The sequence below is a fragment of the Chiroxiphia lanceolata genome, chromosome 1 (genome assembly GCF_009829145.1).
Source record: "Chiroxiphia lanceolata isolate bChiLan1 chromosome 1, bChiLan1.pri, whole genome shotgun sequence".
Taxonomy (NCBI): domain Eukaryota; kingdom Metazoa; phylum Chordata; class Aves; order Passeriformes; family Pipridae; genus Chiroxiphia; species Chiroxiphia lanceolata.
In genome coordinates this window covers 113,348,038-113,369,219 of record NC_045637.1, presented here as the reverse complement: position 1 = coordinate 113,369,219, position 21,182 = coordinate 113,348,038, and the positions used below count along the sequence as shown (strand labels likewise).

Sequence of the window (21,182 nt, the reverse complement as noted above, 5' to 3'; positions counted from 1 at the left end):
GTTCTGTCACAGGCAATGGTACAGAACCCAGAGACCAATCATGTCAGCATTAATTTTTGATACTACTCATCATTCTAGCAATTTTAGAGAAAGTTATGGGGAAGGAGCTAAGACTGAAAAATGTAGAGCTGGGATCTGCAAAAACAACTCCCAAAAAACCCAAACCCATGATGACACAAGATGCATCTGGAGAATGTGAAAGGACAAGAGATGTGAAGTAGTCATTGCTTTTAATGTGGCCGTATTTTACTAAGATGAGGAGTATGGCATTAAGATTTTAGTAATTAAAGTTCCATTACTATACCAGGGACATTTTATTCTTTTTCCTCAAGTGAAACTCTCACTGACATCCAATTGAATTCTTCAGTAAACTGAGCACAGCCTGGCTGTAGCCTCATCTCAAGTCTACAGTTACAACTGGAAGCTGGCCATCTCCACAGCTGGGAGTTTCAGCCCAATTTATTCATGAGCATTTGCTACACTATGTGCTCTGGTGTGGTTAAAAACTGCATAGTCTGACTGATTTCACACTTTCTTAACCTCCTCATGCAGCATATCATACTCCAGATTCTTGTAGTAGCTACAAGATATTAAACTGTCCACATCTACTTTGCTGTTTCCCCATCCTCCCACATACCTAAGAATGTTAATTACAGGGATCGGAATAGGGATCTGAATAGAATTAAATAATTTAAAGACAATACAGACACTCAGATATCTTGAATATTTTATATAAAGAATAAAAAACCATTTATTAACATCTTAACAACTTCTCCAAAGGGACCCCCCCCCAATTGCTCTTTATAAAACACAGTGTGTCAAGCTCTTATTTCCAGCTTTTCACCTCCGTCCCCCATGTGGGTTCAGAAACTCTCAAAACTATCAATGCTTTGAAATAAAACTGTGGTAAGCCTTTCAAACCCCATTATTCTGTTTTAGTTACAAGAAACTGTCCATACCTAACAAAAGCAATCTTTCCAAGAGCATACTGTGTAATCAGTGAAAACTGAAAAATATTTTCACAGAGGCAATTTCTCATGCATCTAACAACATTCCAAAGGAGTGCAGCGTTGTCGACACCAAGCTACCAAGCACAACATAGGAAAGTTTTTATTTGCACATTTTTCTGTCTCTCTCTGCAAAAAGGTACACATACATTTTATTTCCTGTATGAAAAACTTTATCAAATTAGTTGCTTAAAGTCAAAACCAGAAGTTCTTTCAGCTTAACTTACATCTGGGAAAAAGCAAAAATATGGATATTGTCAATATACTGGGTGGCTGGCTCTGCAAAACTGCATTGTCTCTATTGTACTTAACTTTACTCTTCAGAACATTTTTCCATCTTTCCAGGCTTGTTTCCATTCCACACTGGAGTTTTGTCTTGTTTGGCACATGGAATTTCTGTTACCAAAATACCGAGAATGTTACTAAAGAAACCTTTCTGGCCTTTTGATACACATCAAAATGGCCAGAATTGTACTGTATTTCATGTAGACCTAGACAGTACAAAAATGTGAAATACAGGACTTAACAGCAAAGTTTTTTAAATTGCCTACTGGTTTGTCACGTGTGTATATATATATTTCTCATGTATATATATATTTCTCATATATATATATACACACATATATATATCTACAGGGAGAAACACTATATTGCCAGAAACACCAGAAGCCCCAGCTGTAACAAAACTTATGAACAATGATATGGGGAGCTTGCATTGCTTGTTAATATAAAACATGACTGAGACTACATCCTATCAGCTGAAAATGATACTCAGGAGATGGAGCCAAAACATTGCAAAAATTTTACACAGTTCCAAGTTAAACCTGAAGGTCAATGATTAACCTCTGTCTGAAAAAGAAAGCAACATTTGAATTTTTTTTCTGGAGATGATCTAAGTGAAAATTCAAGGTTGCTTACAGTGGAAAAAAATCTGCTGCCTCTAGAACATCGCAAGATTTGAAGCCATACAAATTACAAAGAGAATTTTGTCCTTCTGCAACTCTCAAACACAGTATTAGCCACATCTGGTACTGCTTACAGAAATGTGGGATTTAGCTGAGGGTCAGATAGCCTCTTAATTTCCAAGGGAAATTAAGGATCTTACAAAAAGTAATTAGCAAAAATTACTTAGTTTCTCACTACCAGTTTTACTTCGTTGAAAGCTTCCAAAATTGCTCGTCACTAATGCTGGAGTGGCTGCAAGAACATCAGTTTAGATCCCTCACTGGAAACCTGGTCACTTCTTACCCAGTCCTTCAGCTCCTGGGAAGCAAATGCAATTGGATTTGACCAGGTAGATGGCCTTACAAATGGCAGAGCCATCTCGCTGAATACCAAAGGGGTGGAACCCAAAGTTTGTTTGAACTAGTGCCAACTGTACTTCAAGAAATTTTGAAGTAAGGGGCTTTTAAAGAAATGTCACCTGATTGTTATTACTGAATCCACCATTTTTTAGAGGGAAGGCAAATGAGATCCTCACAGAAGAATGAAAACACAAGAGCCTCTATCTTTGCATTTTTTTCTGTACAGGTGGCACAGGAGGAAAGTAGTGATCTTGGCTGTCACTGCAGTCAATCCTCTCCTCCAGTAGCAACTCCCAGACAGACTGGATGAGCAGTGGTACTGAAGAAGGTCAGAACCTGGCCCTGAAGAGGGTCAGGAATCTAAGAACTGATAATGAGATTCATGACATCAGATTAACGGTATGAACCTTAAGACAAGAGTGGCAACCTCCCCCAAAGAGAAGAACCACCAACACCCCTTCAAAAACCCTCCACAACCATCCAGGAATAAGATCAAGGTGGCTTTCATAATTCAGAGGCACAAAGGACACCTGCAATAATGCTCCTGGAACTGGGAAGAGACTTATGCTGCCCCAAAGGAGGGAAAGATTTTTCAAACATTCAGGTCTTATGCTACCACCTTGATCTCCCTTATGATGGAACAGCCTTAAAAACACGTGAATTTCTCTACCCAAAAGAGCAGAACTGTTCAGAACAAAAAGCTTTGGAAGGGATGGAGAGGAGGACGAAAAGAGCTGTACTACTGGCATGTTTGCCAAGGCTGGTACTGGAGATCTAAACTAACACTACATAAAATGGGGAGCTCAGGCAACTATCAGCTTTGACAGAGGTCCCACTGATTTGCCACAAGAGTTTTTCTGATATGAAATGTGTGTCTCTTCTTACTCAGGCTGCAGATCAGTAGATAAAGTGTGACTTGAGCAATTCAAGCTCCGAATCTGATTCAGAATTTGCAGGTGGGAAAAAAAGAAATCCTGAAGAACCAGGAGTGGTGGCACAAACTTGCTAGAAGCCTCCATCTCATCGTGCATTTGGCAGAAACTAAAAAACGGGCAAACTCACCTTCCTCTAAGAGCATAACCAAGGGAGAAAGCAAGTTTTCCTTTTCAGTGGAAGTACCCCTATATACAAATGTGAAGCTACACACAAGCTATTATCAAGATACAACTAACCCTTCATCTGTGAGCAACACGTGTCTGTGAAGAAAGGTGTCCTAAGTCAGGCATATCTCAAGCGATTTTGAAGTTATTTTCATCTCAGTGCTTTTTATTGGGATCTTGCAGTAAGGAAATTAACATCTAAGGTGCACACAGATGGGTCAACATCCTCACAAGTTACTGTGAGGAAGACAAAAGGAAACGTATTACTTCTACAGACTATGAAGCAATGTGGAAAATACCTCACGCAAGAACAGTAGATACACTCAATCAGTGCACTTACCTATACTTATACTACATTTACTCTATCACCTGCTGGGAGAAACAAGTTAGTACTAGATTCTCTGTAAAAAAAGGAGAATGTAGGTTCTGAGGCTGCAGCTTCCTCAATATCTAATGTTGTCATTACAGAACATAGTGTGACATTTATATACTTAGGGAAAAAAAAAATTACTCTTTTTAGGCTACTATCTGCATTATCATCAATATCAGTATTTAAAGGCACAACTTGAGTTTGAAACATTGCTGTCAATCTGTAAGGAACTGCCTTTATTACTCTGTATTATTTTGAAGAATGATTGCTTTAACCATTAAAAAAAAAAGTCTTAACTGTTTAATGACTACGAAACAGCCAGACCTCCTCAGCCCATTTCATATTCTCCTGAAGCCATTTTAGAGCAGATGAAAGCTCCAGGCTGTAAACTTCTTCCATATTAAAATTCATTGTCATATGCTTAAGAAAAAGCTTTGGATCAGATAAACGAGCTGCTAGAATCAGTCTCTCCACTGCCACTTGATAGGCACTGTTATCCTGAACTGTCTGATCTTCACATCTGTAAGAGAATTTTCACAAATACAAAATTAGGTACCATACAGGCCTTGTGTTGCTTGCCTGACACTCTACTGGCAGCAAGATTACAGAAGTATTAAAATAAATCCATGTATTCACTTCACTGATAATACATTATGTTAATTTCTAGGCAGATTTTAGATTATTATTCTGAAGAATTAAAAAGTTAGAAAAAGTATATTTTTAATATATTTTACAGTAATGAAATGTAGTAGGCTTTAATGCCAGTGCAAAGTAGCTCTGCAATATTCACAATTCATGAAAAAATATTTGTCTCTGGGCTGGAAAATTCAGTAAAGGAATGCAAACCAAAAAGGTTTAATAATTTTTGGCACGTAATCACTTTTGGAACAAGGCTGTGCCTAAGTTACATGCCTGTATTTTTTTGCAAGAGCAGAACTTAACTCTTTAAGAAAACAAGCAGAGGTACAATAGCATACATATGAAAACAAGAGATAAAAAATTCCTCATTTATCAAAGGAACAAAATTAAGAGGTGTATTCCTTGGGAAGGATAGAGAGGAAGGAAGACAAAATACTAAAGTTTTGGAGATGCACGTGTTCATAGTTCTTAACAAATGTAGCTTTTCTATGCAGTTACATTTTGATGCTGAGCCAGTGAGTCTCAGAGAAAAGTGGGTCTTGAAAAATAAAATTACAGGTATAACCTAGTGACAATGATTGGTGGTTTACAGATAAATGGAAAAAAAAGCAACAAAACACATTTCTAATCTGGATGTATTAAGACTCACAGAAAGTGGGAAAAGAAAATACTAATAAATTTAATATTGAGCTATCCCTCATAAAGAAAATTAAATAAAATGGCTTCATGCACTTTCCAAAAAACAGCCAAGAAATGTTAAGAGTTGTTTTTTGAAAGAATTAACATTTTGACTGTGTCCTTCTACTCCAGTACTTAACCACAACACAACAATCTATATAGCAAGGCATCAAGTCATCCCATTTTTGAATATACAGTACATTCTTAGTGCAGTAGACACATTCAGTTAGGAAACACAAGTCACTGTCACTCTGGAACAACTACTTTTCTGCTACACACATGTAGAAATTATAATGATGCCCCCCCCCCCCCCCCCCCCAATTCAGAAACAAAGATTAAAAACAAGTTTAAAACCAAGCATCCTCTTTCCTAGACAGTGGAAAATAGGATCTCTTATTAATTACCTCATAACATGAACAATCAAAATGGTACATATATGACAACAAACCTTTTCAGTATTATTTGAAAAGTTTGACAAGTAGTCATTGGACTTTGAATATAACTGGCATTTGAAACAAGAAATATTTCAATGGCAAACAGCATCTCAACTTCAGACAGGTAAGATGGAATCTTCAAAAGTTTGTGGCATGAATTTCCCTGCAGCTGTGGGTAGCAACCCAATGATAAAGCATCTGAGAATAAATACAGAAACATAAGGAATTAGGACCACCAGTACTTAACATAGATCTGTTTTCTTCTGTGTGTGACTAAATGTGGAAAAAACCCAAACCCTTAATAGATTTTACTATTTCACTGACAAAGTGGCCTGATTTGAGAACTTAGCAAATAGTATTCACACATAATATTCACTGTTGTAAAATGTTATTTTTTTCCATGAGTATTATCAGCTATGATTAAAAAGCTCTGACAGAATTCTGGAGACACCAAGTGTGTAATAACACAAGTACAACTTAGGGCAGGTCAGAGAGAAGCTCTATTAATCATGATCAAAGTGAGAGAACATTTGAACAGCATCTCCTGCTTTTTCCCCCTAACTTCTGTTAAGTGATCCCAGCAACCCAACCTACATATACAGCATTTTAGGGGGACGAAAAAAAAGAGATGAGGAAAAACTATCATTTCAAGGTTAAAAAAGAACAAGAGGGATGGACTCAAAGTAGACTGCTAACCATCTCAATTCTGAGACATAATCAAACAGTAAATAATGTGACAATGTGGAGCAACAACTCTTGGTGGACCCCAGCAGAGTGGTACACCCAGTATTATCTTAGCTCAGAAATGGGGAGTTGAAAACAATTTCTGACTATTAGCTTTTAGCTGAAAGGCATTTTCTTACAGTTAGGATAAACTTCTTAGTCAGACTTCTCAAATCTTACATATTAATAATTTTAGCACCACAGCTCTAAACAGATGTATAAGGAAATATAATTTGCCTAGATGAAAAAGTGAAAATGATGCAATTTTCAATCATTTCAAGGGTTCACATTTCTGAAAATCTGAAATCGAATATAAAAAATTAATTTTATCACAATTACATTTATTTCATGCCAGGTAGTATGCGATGATTCTTATTTTCAACTATTTCCTAATAAATATTTTGGTTACAAATAAATTCCTGAGAGTGATACAGAAAGTACTGTTTTTCTCTTACCCATTTCTTCCCAACATACTGAGATGTTATAAGCATGTTATCCAAAGACTGTAAGGTGAGGACATTGTTTAAGAAGCCACTTACTTTTGTAATATGTCCTAGCTTTAGACCACAAAGAACTTCTTCCCAAAGCTGTGATTAATCTTCTAAGTAAAATAAAATCAATAGCAATTTTTTTTGAAAGCATGAAGTCTACTGCAGAAGATGAGACCCCAAGGCTCTTGTTCTCAAAACAGGCATTTATCAGCTTGTTAAAAAGGCAGCTGTACTGAGAAACATCAACAATATCTGAAACGAAATGAAGAATATTAACTACTGAAGTCAAATGCAAATCTAATTGAAGAATCACTTTCCAATCAGTATCTAAATGAGGACTCTTGCTTCTATCAGCAAAATGGAACATGGGATAACATGAATGCTTTTTTCATCAGAAGTCTTTTCATACACTAGTTCATTTATATTGTGAAAGAGAAGTGATAAGGACCAAGTAACAATTTGCTGCCAAAACCAAGAGGATCAGATAAAAATACATTCACTTGCTCAAGCTTATAAATACAATCTTTACCTGATCTCTCAGGCTTAAAACTCCCACCAAAAAAAATCACCTTAGTGCTTCCAGTTCTGCTTGTACTCTGAACTGTCCCTTTCCTGGCAGGACTGAGCAGCCTTGTATTCACCTCATGCCTCAAAGAACTAGATCCTTTCAGTATTCTCTAAGTAAACGGTCTTCCAACTAACCTCTCCTAACATTCCTAAAAGCACACACTGGCAACAGAATGAGACCTACACAGAGGAATCAGCTGAGGTTTCCTCAGTGGAGCTTAAGTAACTATGCATCTCATTTTGAAGTACTCGTCCAGAATTTGCAAGATAAATTGAGCCCAAAAGAGCACTTAGTTCTTTGCATGGTATGTAAAAGATGTCTAGGTTAGCTGCCTCAGTTATAGGGAAAAAAAACCCCTAAGGCATTCATCTGAAATTAGGATAAAATTAATCATGCCAATTATATCCCTATTTGATTGCATTGTATAGACTCTGTATGATCCTTAAAAATTTAATGGGTCTTTCCTGTTGCCCTGTGTAATTAAGTCAATTGGAAAAAGAGGACAGGTGTATAAACACTGTGTGTGTGAGAGTGCGCGTGTGGCAAGAACTGCAGAGAAAAATAAGAATTTAAACTGACGCAACACTCTGGAAAAAAACCCAGGCTTGTCTGAAACCATCTTACTTCTTCAACAAATTTTAGCTGGAAAACAGAAAGAAGAGCATAGAATCATATGTTACACTTTTAAGTCTTAACACAGTACCTTTTTCTTTACTTACCAGAATGTTTTTGCAAACCTGGGAAGTTCTGCAGAACTTCAAATGCCTGCCTGTACAAACTCTTACTCAAGTATTTGTGCACTAGGGTATGTAACAGATTGTGTCGATTGAGGATGTCCATTTTATCACAAGGCCACAATGGTGCATTTGTGGTCCACTCTGACTCTGTGGCAAACAACGGTACAGTGTTATTTCTGTGAACTGAAACTGCTGGGCGCTGAGATTTTTGGCCGTTAAGAATATACCGTAAACTGCAACATAACATAAATTTCAGATCTGCACAGAAAATGCAGTTCTAGCTATTAATAATTCATTCCTTATGACAAATGCTCTTCTGATGGATTCTCTGAACCTTTATATTGTAAAATATTGTTAAACATCACAAAAGTAAAATGGACTGTCAGTGGCATATATAAATATGTAAATATCTATGTACATCTATAAAACTGAGTAGCAAATTTTAGATCCTAATATTAATTTATAGAACACATTCTATTCTTTATACTTCTGAGTTTCTTCTCCTTTCAGCAGATCAGAATTCCAAAAAGCCGGAAATAATGTTATTTAACTGCAGAAATATGGTACTATTCTAAAGTAATTATATTAAATGGGGATACTGATAGGCATAAAGAAACACTGTATTGACCCAAGCCTGAAATTTTTTGACATTGAATGTCCCCTGGCTCAAAGGAAATCTACATGGAGCAGGGTCATTTTCCAAGCTGCACTCCTCCCTCATTACAGCAGACTTTTGTGTAGAACGGTGTTGATACCAGACTACTGTGAAAACTTTTCTGAAAAATATTATTTATTATATTATTTCTTATACATATCAAGACTACTACTAACCAGTAAGATGGATCACATTTGCTTTTGTTGTCCCAGTATTATTAACTTTATTTAGTAACATAGAGCAGCTTGTATCTTTTATCTGAAATTTGTCATAGAAGGGAATGGTTCAAATTTAAGTCAAAAGCTTACCTCTCAATACCCTTGTCGCTCCATCCAAACTTCCACAATTAAGGAAGATTTCTGCAGCTTTATTAACAATCTGACATCTTGATGCTGATCTCCCTGCACCTATAAGTCCTTTCATGAGCGTAAAACATATCTGTAGCTCGTGCAGTTTATCCAAAACCTTCCTTCCCTAGTGTAAGAGGGAGAAGGGAAACGGGGAAGGGTCAGAAAAAGCAGTGGTATCAGTGAACAAGGAGTGTATTTACACAAAATACAGCAGATTTAATTTAGTGGTATAGGTTTATAGGCATCAGTTCAGTTATCCAAACTGAGTCAGGGGAGAAAATTTCTAGAGCAAAACTTCTAAAGAAGGGTTAAGTTTTTTTTTTTTACTATCTAGGCAAAAAACCTTGACCAACCCCTCGTTGAAGAGTTCCCAGCACACTATTCCCCACTATTTCTATTATATAATGTCCCTATACAGTATTTTTAATATACTTTGTAATTAATTTCTATTTGCTTAGTTAATTTTTTTATTTTTGATTCCATTCAGCACTACACAATCTGCAAAATTCTAAAAAGATCATACAGAGATTCTTCTTTTTGCAGTAGAGCTATAATTGTTAAATTGAAATCATTACTCCAACATAAGCAAAAGCAGAGACTGATAGTTGTAATGCAGCAGGACCTGGAAAAAGTTGGGCCTATCTGGCCAACAGTGTAACAACCAACAACTTGGCTGACTGCCAAGATTCCAGGCTGATATTCAGACTGGTTTCCTACAGAAGCTTCGTCTTAACTTTTTCGTTGTCCTTTTCAGTCAAAACCGGAAGAAAGGTAGGAGTCTCAAAGATAATTAAGATCTGACCATTCTAAAATAGATGATGATCAAGTCAAGGTGGGATATCACAATAATGTTCCCAGCAAGGCAAGGCCAGGCAGAATTCAGTACCTGCCCTGTCTGGCTGCACCTTGCTAGTCAAGCAACATGGACCAAGCTCCAAACTAGATGTGTTTCAGCTCTTTTTTAGTGGGTGCATCAATGAGGAAGCAGCTTATTAAAAACTGTGGTTTTGTGTGAGCATGCATTGTGGTGGCAGAATAAGGGTCATGAAGGTAGAGGGAAAGGGAAGTTTAGGAAAACAGAGAAGCTGACAGAAAATGAAACTCCCTTATAAGAAGCTCATGATTTGAAAATGCTTTATGCACATGTACATACATACTGCAGACTGGCATGTGCTCAAAACTGGAGACTTTTGAAGCTCTACAGGTATCTGCAAGAAAAACACTACACATGCTTTTGACAACTTGCACCTCTGAAATTAAGACCTGAAGATGAATCTCCTTGGAATATTAGAGATTATGCAATCCAAATATCAGGATCACCCTTAATAAGTATTTGTAAAAGAGCTAAAATGCATGAATGCGTATGAACACTATATGCTGAAGAAGACAGCCAAATCCCAAGCCAAACTAAACTCTTCAATGGGCATGTGAGCACTACCACTCCTCAATGCCAAAAATTTATATCACCTCTTCTATGGTTAGGACTATCTTAACTGTTCTAACTGCTAAGTTCTGTGGAACAAAAATGCCTAAAAGAGTTCTAGCGCAGTATTACGTAAGTGCTAATGCAAAGAGCCTCTCTCCTTCCCTTTACTCTTAAACAGTACCACACTGTGCTGTAGCTTGACAGGGACTTGCTAAATTCAACTCAACAAGCTGATGCTGAAAAATTAATGATTCATCAGAACAGGTGTACTGCTTCTAGACTAATCACCTCTATCAAATATCTCCTGGGACCTGGCTTAACCATTAGCACAAAAGACAATTTAATTCCTTGAGGTGAACCAAAATGGGTTCCTTGATGATAATTCACAAAAAAACCCAACCCAAAACTTCAAGACACAAAGGGAAGAAGACAACGAGAGCATTTCCTTTTGTTCATAACAATTCATGCTGGAAATCATCTTGTATGGGATGGAAGAACATCCCAGTACAGCATAATTATTAGCTGAAAGGATCAGGCCCAAGTTCAGAATTTGATCACTGAACAAAATACACTCCAAAATCGCTGGTGGTTTATATTATTTCTTATGCTGTCACTTGTCATGTTACATTGTATAGGAGATTCTGTCTGGTATACACTGCTTCCTTCCAGGAAGAAAAAGATGAATTTAACATTGAAGTAGATATTGCTACAGTGAAATTATGACCAATACTGCATGGGGCCTAAGGAGTATAAAACATCCAGTCAAAAGTCTAGTCTCTTAGCCCTGGCCCTTTATAATATTTGACAACAAAGAAAGCATTGTAAAGGGTATTTCTTTGGGATGTCCAAGTTTTGCAAGATTCGCAGAATTTAGAAATTTATATTCTACCAAAGAAAATCACTTCCAGTGGAGTTCTGAGGAACAAGCAGTTCACCAAGAGCAGCAGCAGCCTTGCTACGCTGCTTTTCTGTCCTTCTGGCCTTATCCATGCTATTTGAGGCCAGATGCAGAAGCACCAGTGCAGGAAATTGCCAAAACTTCTCTAAATATCACTTATGTTGTGAGGTCTCAAAACGCAGCATTACTGCCAGACAGAAGAAACACACATTTCTGGGAAACAATCCCATCAGCACCTCACCCCAGAATATCAGGAAGACTGGTCTCCTGATTCAGATTCAACCTCAGTTCAGAAAAATCACAAGCTGAACCTGAACAATCAAATTGCTAAGTTGCAAGACAAAGTTATGATGGGCTCCACAGAAGCCCACTGCTCAGAAAGGCACAGTGAAATGCTTTGATCCAGCTGGACGATCAAGAAGTATTAAGATGGTGAGGAGGCAAGTGGAGCCATTCAACTAGAGAAACACAACATCTAGAAGAGAAATTACTACTTCTTTTTCTTCAAGTCAGGTTCCTACAGTCCAAGTATACCTTCGTCCACTGCAGTACTTCGTGATAAGAATACATTACGCTTATTCCAGTCCTCCCAATGAAAAGTCTGTCTGCTTCATTAGGTTGTGAATTTCTCATTACTGGAAATAAAACAAAAAGCATTTTTAAAAAAATTTTACATGTAAATGCAGTTTAAAAGAAATTAAATGCTTGAAAAACACAGTCGTGAAAATATCAAATCCATTTTCTGAAATATTTACCATTAAAAGTAGTAACTCCTTAAGTCCTAACACCGGAAGTAGGGTAAGTAACTATAGTTTATTCAGACAGTATTTTATAGTAGTCTAAGTCATCTATAAAATAATTGGACATATAATGGCATAATTTAGCAACATCATTATTTGTAAAGTAAGCATTACATTTTCTGGCAACATGAAGAAATTTTGGTAATTGCAGAAGAACTAAGTAATTACAAGTTTTTCCAAACATACTGTACCACCTCTTTGGTCTCAACCCATTCAGGTGTGGGAATATTTTTTGTACCATTAGAAAATAAAAATAAATATTTTAAAATGTAGTGTTTATTTATCTTGTATTTGCAATTTCTATTTTTGTATATGCTTTCTAATGCATTTAATATATTAGTGCAGTAGTACATAAAAAATTGGGGGTGAGTGTTCAAAAATCTTTTACTGATGGAGGTGCCTATCCGTTTGCAAACCACTGCTCTAGGGAAGACAGACTAAGCTCCAAGCTCTGCCAAAATATTCTCTCTGTGTCACAACTGGAAGCTGTGATAGCCATTTAGTAATACAGAAGTCTGTGGTCAGAAAGGTCATGTCACATATCTGGAATAAGTATTCATCATGTTTTAGTAGTTAATACAGGATGAAAAGTATCTGAGACATCCCTTATAAAACACTTAAATATCCCACTGACACTTCACTGAGCCTCAGTAATTTGTGAGCTTATCAGGAAGAATGATACATATATGCAAATGAAGGGGCACAGGGAGGAAAGGGGCAACTAGAAGGTGTTTTGCGGACCCAGCACTTGGAGAAACTCTTGGTTCTTTAGAGAATACTTCTAAAAATCCAAATTACTAAGGAAAAGCTATAAATTATGTATATGATGTAACCCTGTTCAAAGTGTTTTAAAATACACAACTATATATATATTGACAACTCTAAAGTTTATTTACGCTATTAATAGTGTGACACTTCACATGACAATACTTAAATACATTTGCCTTTGTCCTGAGTATGGGCCATTCTTATTATAAGACCACAAATTTTGGTTTCTCTTCCTGATTTCACAAAGCTCAAGTGTTCCACCTTCAGAATTTTCTTCTGACTTTAAGTGTAAGCTCTGTGGATTTTACTTCTAGTAGAAAATGGCTTCTACTGAACATCACAGCTGACTGCATTTGCAACTCAAGAAATTCTGAACACTGTAACATAAAATTAACTAATAATCATAAAACTATACAAAATAATTTTTTATCTCTTTTAAAACTCTACAAAGAAAAGGGATGAACAAAAAGCATTTCTTGTATCTTAATTTTACCTGCATCAGCAAAATCACAGAAAGGAACTTCTGGTCTGTCTGACTCAGAATCTTTGGTTAGTATTTCAGCAATAGATAAAAATAATTTCTGAAAATCCTCAAAACATTCACATCCAGTTCTTGCATTAAGATACAAAGTTCCCAGTTTGGTCCAATCTCTTTTTTCCTTACAATGCTGTGAAGAGGGCAAGGGATAAAGATAAGCAAACCTGCTTCCAGAACACCAAACAGAAAATATATTGAAATTTGAAAGATACACCTGGGATAGACTAAAGCAGAAAAAAGATGGAGATGAAATGCTACTGCCAGGAACCTTCATGTTCCTATGGCAGTTTCATGTTGCCTAACTTGCATGGACTACTAATTACTTCTGTCCCTCAAGAAATAAAATTCCTTTTTTCATGTCATGACCCCAACTGAGGAAGCTCATAACTTATGCATCCTATTTAAGAACTGGCATTCATCCAGTATTTGCTATCCTTTTTTTTTTTTTTTTACATGATGCACACTGGATTTATGGTTTTTTTCTGTATGAGTCAGTTGTTTGCTTGCCAGATCACTTGGTAACTTTGGTGTTGAAGGAGTAAAAGAAGGTTCTTCCCTTCTTATATTTCAGTGTCTGGATTTGAGCACTATGTGTGATAATATGTAAATCATAATTGAGCATAATAAGTAATCTGACCTTGAAAATGAAACACACAAGTGTCCAACTAAAGAATGTTTTACAATATTTTCTTATTCTTTAAAATTCCTGCTTAGTGTTGTCAAATGCAGCCTTTTACAATTGTGTGTTTTTATACTAGATGTGAATTCTATCTGCTAAATAATATGGAATGACACACCACTACCAACTACAAGCATAACAAATGTAAGGCATAGGAAATAATTGCTTAAAGTTACAAAATCTTTAAATTAGATGCAAAACCAAGATACAAACTACAAGTATGTAAATTAAAATACTGACACCACAGAAAAGCCAAAGACAGTATTCCCTTGCATGTTAAGCCTTCCCAAACATGGCTTTACATAAAAGCATTTGATCATAAGCTCAATATACTCAATAATAAAGCCCACTAATTTAGAAAGGTGTAGAAATTGCTATTTCTTGTACGTTTAAAAGAAGGCATAGTTTAAGTATTCCAGCAAGTCTGAAGAATGCACATACTGTACCTGAATTTCATCTGCTGCCAAGTTGAAATCAAAAAGCCAGTTCTTTTCAAAATGGTGTCTTTCTCTAAATCTTCCATATGAAAAAAATATTAATACTTAATTTTAACACCCTATTGAACTAAATTATGCACTAGCAGAAGACAAACAACAAAAGACCATATATGAACAATAAACTGATCTGATTTTTGATTCTATTTACTTCACATTATGCAAACTGCACACTGAAAACACTCATTTACAATCTTGCCAAGGGAAGACAGTAAATGTATTAAACAAATAATTGAGCAGAGCTAGTTCTACAGAATATATTCCCTTGTCTCAGTTTAAGTGTAACTGAAAAGGTACAAATAAGACTTGCAAATCCAGTAAGTAAACACAGAACTGTATTGTATGTATTTCTGACATAAAATGACAACTGCAAGTCACCTTCAAATACCTAGGAGCACAACACTTTATCCTGATGCCACCACTGAAACGATGGATACATCTACTCAGTGCAATGCTACCACGTAGAGATGCATAAACCTACACAGGGCATGTGCTAACACGTGTAACTGAAGCAGCACAGGTGCTCAGTCTTCATAGATACAGAGCATTTCTCACCTTCAGCTGCACTCACATACATACTGAGGCAACCTGGAAGAAGTCATTACTTTGTGAATCAGATTCCTGACACAAAAAGTGATTAAAATGACCTCCAGCATTTGTGGTAAATTGCACAGGTAAAAAACAGAGATCCATGGCTGAAAGTACTCCATGGGAAAAGTATGCAAAAGCAGAAAATAATTTCTACAGTTCTTTCAGTTGGAACAGTGGTGGCTTGTTTTCAGATAGTAGATGCTGCATATATTTGGTCTCCTCTAAGAATCAAAGGTATGTTTATGAATCACAAATTTAGTTTCTCAGCTTGTATGTGTGTATATGATGCAGATGATACAAAAAAGAAGGATCACAATCTCGTTCAAGCGATGGGGAGGTACCAACAGTTTTGGAACAGATTTGACATTCTGCCCAGCATAATCCAGCAGTACTTAAAAATGATCCTCCCTCCCTAGCAGTGTTGGCACAAGTGTTTATCTAATCACACCATAAAGGAAACTAGAAAGCTACTTCGGATTGTAACTAATCCTCGTATTGTCTAGAAGGGTTATTTTTTGCAGAAGTACTGTTTGCTTATGTGGGCATAAATGATATATTAAACCATGATGTTTTGAATTTGACTAGTTATATAAACCTGCAGCACAGCAGGGAGCAGATTGTACAGTGACGGTTGATATGGAAAAAAATAATAATCAGAATCTAAGTTTTGACTTAACATTCCTTGATCTTTGAAGCACAGTAGATTGACACCACTTTAAATACAATTAGGCATGACACGACAGTATTTTAATTCAGAACATCTTTTAAAGATTTTACATAAATTTATAAAAATAGAATCTAAAGCAGGAACTAGACAGATATAATTAGAAAAGCAGTTCCTTAAAGGCATACCTGGATTTTATGTTCAAAACAACACTTATTTCCCAACCAGAAACTTGCAATTGGTGAAGTAACTTAACAATATAGTCAAAATGGTCTAACTCAAGGAACATACCAGCATCAACGAGCTGTAATATCAAAAAAAGTAAGAAAAGTAAGCATACAAGAAACTGTGATCACTTAACGCATTTTCAGAGGTAAGTGGCAAACAACATTGGGAAAAACATGTCACAGTGAATCTTACTCAAAAAAGAATGGATTAAATAAAAACCCGTACAACCAATTCAGCTACTCACAATAACAGTTTTAATATTATTTCAGTACAATTTTTTTAAAGTAATGTGTTTGAGTTTTAAAACAGGGAAAGTATTTCAGAAATTCCAACAAGCAGCAGTAGTACAGACTCATACCTTACAAAAGGTACGGATTAATGTAGGCACAGCATCTCTTAAATTCAAAGAAGCCACTTGCTCAAAAACTTTCAGAACAACACCTGTAGTTGGCTAATTTAAACAAAAAAAAAAAAGCACAATCAGTTTTGCAATTCTGTTCAATAACGAAACTTAGAGATTTTATAATGGGAACTTTTGAACTGCTCCCCTCACCCAAGATTTGAGCACCAGAGTAAAACCAAATTTATTAATACAAATGGCATAATACTGAAACTTGGAGTGTGGAGAAACTATGGAACAAAGATTTAAAAATATTCCAAAGTCACCTACCAGTGTCTTGATTTCTACGGTTACATTCAATATCCAAAATACCTCCTGCAACAAACAGTTCTTGAGCAGAGAAACAAGAAGATCATTCAACACTTGAGAAGCAAAATCCACACCAGGAATAACTCCTCTGTAATACCGCACAAATATCTGGACTGAAAAAGCAATTAAATTAATTTCACTTTGGGGTAACTGATGCTAACTATTTAAGCAAGTTATTTCCTTACATTTTAAATGCAGTGTAACAACCCTTAATTATCCAAGATATTATGGGACAGGGATATGGAGAAAAATATGTGAAAGGATCCAGTTTGAATACAGTGTTAACCTTACTAGACCCAGACTGACTATTCTGAAATACCTCATATAATTGAACTGAACACTGTAAGCCCTGTAGATTTCAAGAAAGTTTAGCTGATTTGGTGCAGCACAAGAAAAATGCACAAAATCAGGTCAGATTTAGTATGTGTGTCAAGGTAGTAAGGCCTTTCCAGACATGAAGCTCTAGAAAGTGAGGTGCAGTGTTATGGTGGATGGTTTTACCACCTGTAGCATAGCTAGCTTTCCTTGACAGACACATACCGTAGCTTGTTGTTACACAGTGTTACCCACATTAAAACACCCAATATTTTAGCATGGGAACAATACAGCACAGGGTGCAACTGAGTCCTCCATTCACATTCTGCTACACCCCGAGAAGCTCTCAAAAACTTAAGACTGCTCAAGACAGGTACAAAAGGAATCACTGTCCAGAGTGAAAAAAACCCAAACCAAACCAAAGTCCTTTCTGACTGAACTCAAAAGCTCAGATGGATCTGCATCAATTGCAGTTCTTAAAATGGGTTAATCATAATTGCCTGCATATATGGTAATGTGCAAGGACTAAACTAAAGCTGTTTGGGTGCAGTAGCAATACTTCAAGAGTTTCATTCTAAAGGTTTTGGGTTTGTGATGTTTGGCCAGGGTGTTCAAAAGCACCTTAACAAAATTTGGGTTCTGTTAAACATCCCCCCTGCCCCAGTCATGCATTTCTACTCTCAAATCTAATTACAGTCAGGCTAAGTTCATTTTCTGTGGAAGTAAGTTTCTAACAACCTCCTGAGATAACTGTGTATTTAAATTTCTAGCCTGACTGGGAAATTTAAACACGACAATGCAGGGATTGAACATATTCATTTGAAATAGGAACTTCTTATTCACTGTTGAATAACCATTTCTCTCTTGACAACCATTTCTCTCTTGACAATCTATTTTAGTTGCTTCAAATAAGCTAAGTATCAAAGATACATCAACAGCTACTACTATACCATACCTGCACGTTTTAGGAGGCCTGGTTCTCTGATATTAATGTATGTCCTAAGAATTGTCATGCAAATCTAGAAACAAAAAAAAAAAAAAACAAGCAAAAAAACCTATAATGAAATGTTACCTCAGTTTACGCCAAACAAAAGAACTACCCACAAACATGACTTCTATTATGAAATGAGCTTTACACTGAAAATGCAGTTACTTCAAGATTAGTATTAATGTGGCAGACTGTAAACAAACAGAAAAAGGGAAGCAGAAAGTTTAAAGTGAAATGTGGTAACAAAAAATTACATGGAACATACCAACTAAGAAGTCAAAAAATCATCCAGATATGAAGACTGTAACATTGATTATCACAAAGAATCACTGATAAGGACACAGAACAAAAAACTCACTAACTTAATTTAATGAACCGTTTCACCCCACACCCACTTAATTAAGAAAAAAAAAAAGTCCACATGAGTTATGTGGTATTGGAACATTCTGTCAGCTTTGTGATACTTACACATTTTGCTCTACCTCTGCAGATGAAGGAAAAAAGACTACTGTGTTTAAAGCTTAGAATTCCAAGTTAGGGAAAAAACCCACCCACCCTTTCAGATATCCTTTGTCACTTCTGGAACAATACAGTCTTTCTGCACAACAATGTAAATAGGTCATATTTAATACTATTTTGTGAAATAATGAAAAATCAAGAGACAGGGAATGCCCTAAATTAGTAGTCATGTTATTAGAAAACTGAGTCAGGTTTATTTTTACACGCAACTTAAAAATTACAGAGGATCCACTCATGGAGTTTGTTACACAGCAAATGAACTATCATCAAAGCTAAAGATACTGGCTTGTGGCCAAGACATCTTTCTTTTTTTAAAACCATTAACCTGTTCAGATCATCAAGCCCAAGAACACAAAAACTGTACGTCTAAGTATGTTAAATATAAATCTTATTGTTTTTACTTTGAAACAGTATCATAATGTTATTGAACTATAGTCCAAGATACACCTTTCAGAAAATCATGTCATCATTAATATATGTGAAGTGTGACTTGACAATGGGTTAATTCATTTAATCCAAATCTATAATCCCGGGTGGCTCAGGGCATTTCCAAAACAAACTTTCATAAATGCTTATAGTACGGGAATTAGTTTGCTTTCTTTTGGAAGCTGTTTTTCTCCTTCCTTGGACTGACTCCCAAAAAAAGCCAATATTACATCTGGAGCTCTGACTGTTCCAAGTATTAGTGAAATTGCCTGGAAAACCCACTTGTAGTAGTATTTAATCATGGGACATGTTATATTACATTAGTAAAAGAAACTAAATGTGTTATTCCTTTACAGCTTCTAGAAGGTTTCAGTTGATTTAGCTGTTTCAATTTTAAAACATATAACTGCACATATAGACCATGTAAAAATCTGAGAATCTCTAAATTTTGAGTTAACTGTAATAGATGTTGAACGAAGGTACATGAAAGAGATGATTCCTATTTTCAAAAAAGGTAGTTTAAGTCCCACTCTTCTGTCATCTCTCAGTTGATTCCACGACTTGTTCAACATGACAATTTAATAAAAACTATAATAAAGGACTGTGTATCTTATACAAGCAACCACCTGTCCACTAAAACAGGGTCCTACCACAGTAACACAGAGGTGCTTATTCAGAAGAACAAGCACAGGAATGTACGAAATCCTTCAGCATCTTCCAGCCAGTGTACACTCTGATGTTTAATAAGGGAGAAAACCTCATGCTGCAGCCTTTTGCTCCGTGAGATCAAAACCATGATCCTTTTTACAGGCGATTCTGTTTATGAACCCTGTGTAATCTTGAGGATGCACAATCCCTACTAAATGTGGCTGAAACTGATCAACAAGTTCAAAAGTCATTTAAGGGCTGTTAGAGACAGTAACAGGAGGACAGTGTAAAGTCTAATTTCTTTAGAAATCCAGATTAAAAAAACTAAACCAAACCCCCACCACAACAGAAGTATATACTCAAGGCCCCAAAGCTGCAAGACAACACTAATGAAGACAGAAATCTTACTATTTTATATTCTGTTTGCTTCCAGTTAGAGGTTCATATGATCAAAGAAAAAGCAAGTATGAAGCCACAAAAAGTAATAATTTCTTTAGTGGATACAAGTCAAAATAAATGAGTAAGGTGCACAAAGATAAAATAAAATGAGAAAGAGAAATACAGCTTGCATACAGACATGTTTTCAAACCACTTATTTAACCATGCAATTATTATCTGTGCTACACTCTGAAGTGCCTTTTGAGTAAAACAATTTACTGTATTATGCCCACTGCCTCTTGCCCTTTCACTGTGCACCACTGAGAAGAGTCCAGCTTCATCTTCTTTATCCTCTCTCCATCAGACACTGATACATATTGTTAAGATCTGCCCTCCCTTTAAATACTTCAGGGAGTATTTAAAACACAGTCTTAACAGTTTTGTTTACTTTTCCTAGTACAAAGGAGATTTCACTGTTTGAAATTAAAGGTAACTTAAAAAAAAACAAACAACCAAAACCAAAAATAGTAACTTGTACAACTTGCTGAGCAAAAGAGTACGCTAATTTTCAAAACATATGATGTTTTTATAAATTAAATCAGTGCTGTGTTGTGTGATCAATCGCAGCTATAAAGTGTTAAATACTAGGAAGTTATGCCTTAAAGCATCAACCATTTACCTAATGAAAAGGAAAGAATATCCATTATGGGGAAAGGTACTTCTCTCCAAAAATTCCGGTAACAATCATCACTGCAAACAAAGCATTAAGTAAGTGGACTACCAGTCTGCACGGCAGTTCCTGGAGAGATGTATTTCTCCTGTGTATGACTGGATGACTTTGTGACTTCTTTACCTGTTTTCCACTGATGTACTTTGGTGCCACCATGAGGTGCTTGGCCTATTATCGTTTTGAAATGGACAGGTCTATAAATATAAATAAATATAAACCAAACAAAACTCAAAAGTATACTTTCAGACTACCAGTAAAGTTTGGTTAGGTTTGGTGGGCAGAACAGTAAAACTGTGCTGGACTGCTGCACCACCAGTAAAATCAAAT

At 36.1% G+C, this 21,182-nt stretch overlaps 1 protein-coding gene across 7 annotated transcripts in view; it reads right to left on the bottom strand.

Moving 5' to 3' along the window:
- Window positions 1-715: 715 nt before the first annotated feature.
- Window positions 716-21,182, bottom strand: part of TOPAZ1 (testis and ovary specific PAZ domain containing 1) — a 41,597-nt gene continuing 21,130 nt past the window's right edge. For 4 of the 7 annotated variants that reach the window (XM_032684591.1, XM_032684597.1, XM_032684583.1 and 1 more), the window contains 13 exons: window positions 18,122-18,185; window positions 16,813-16,964; window positions 16,501-16,593; window positions 16,103-16,218; window positions 14,612-14,681; window positions 13,442-13,616; window positions 11,915-12,015; window positions 9,015-9,180; window positions 8,034-8,198; window positions 6,795-6,998; window positions 5,547-5,730; window positions 4,106-4,301; window positions 716-1,403 (listed from right to left, as the gene is read on the bottom strand). In XM_032684591.1, coding sequence (XP_032540482.1) covers window positions 1,221-1,403; window positions 4,106-4,301; window positions 5,547-5,730; window positions 6,795-6,998; window positions 8,034-8,198; window positions 9,015-9,180; window positions 11,915-12,015; window positions 13,442-13,616; window positions 14,612-14,681; window positions 16,103-16,218; window positions 16,501-16,593; window positions 16,813-16,964; window positions 18,122-18,185 — 1,869 coding nt within the window. In that variant the 3' untranslated portion in view covers window positions 716-1,220. Of the gene's footprint in view, window positions 1,405-3,931; window positions 4,302-5,546; window positions 5,731-6,794; window positions 6,999-8,033; window positions 8,199-9,014; window positions 9,181-11,914; window positions 12,016-13,441; window positions 13,617-14,611; window positions 14,682-16,102; window positions 16,219-16,500; window positions 16,594-16,812; window positions 16,965-18,121; window positions 18,186-21,182 lie in introns of those variants that run through there. The other 3 variants (XM_032684607.1, XM_032684613.1, XM_032684620.1) reach the window with 3 other exon arrangements.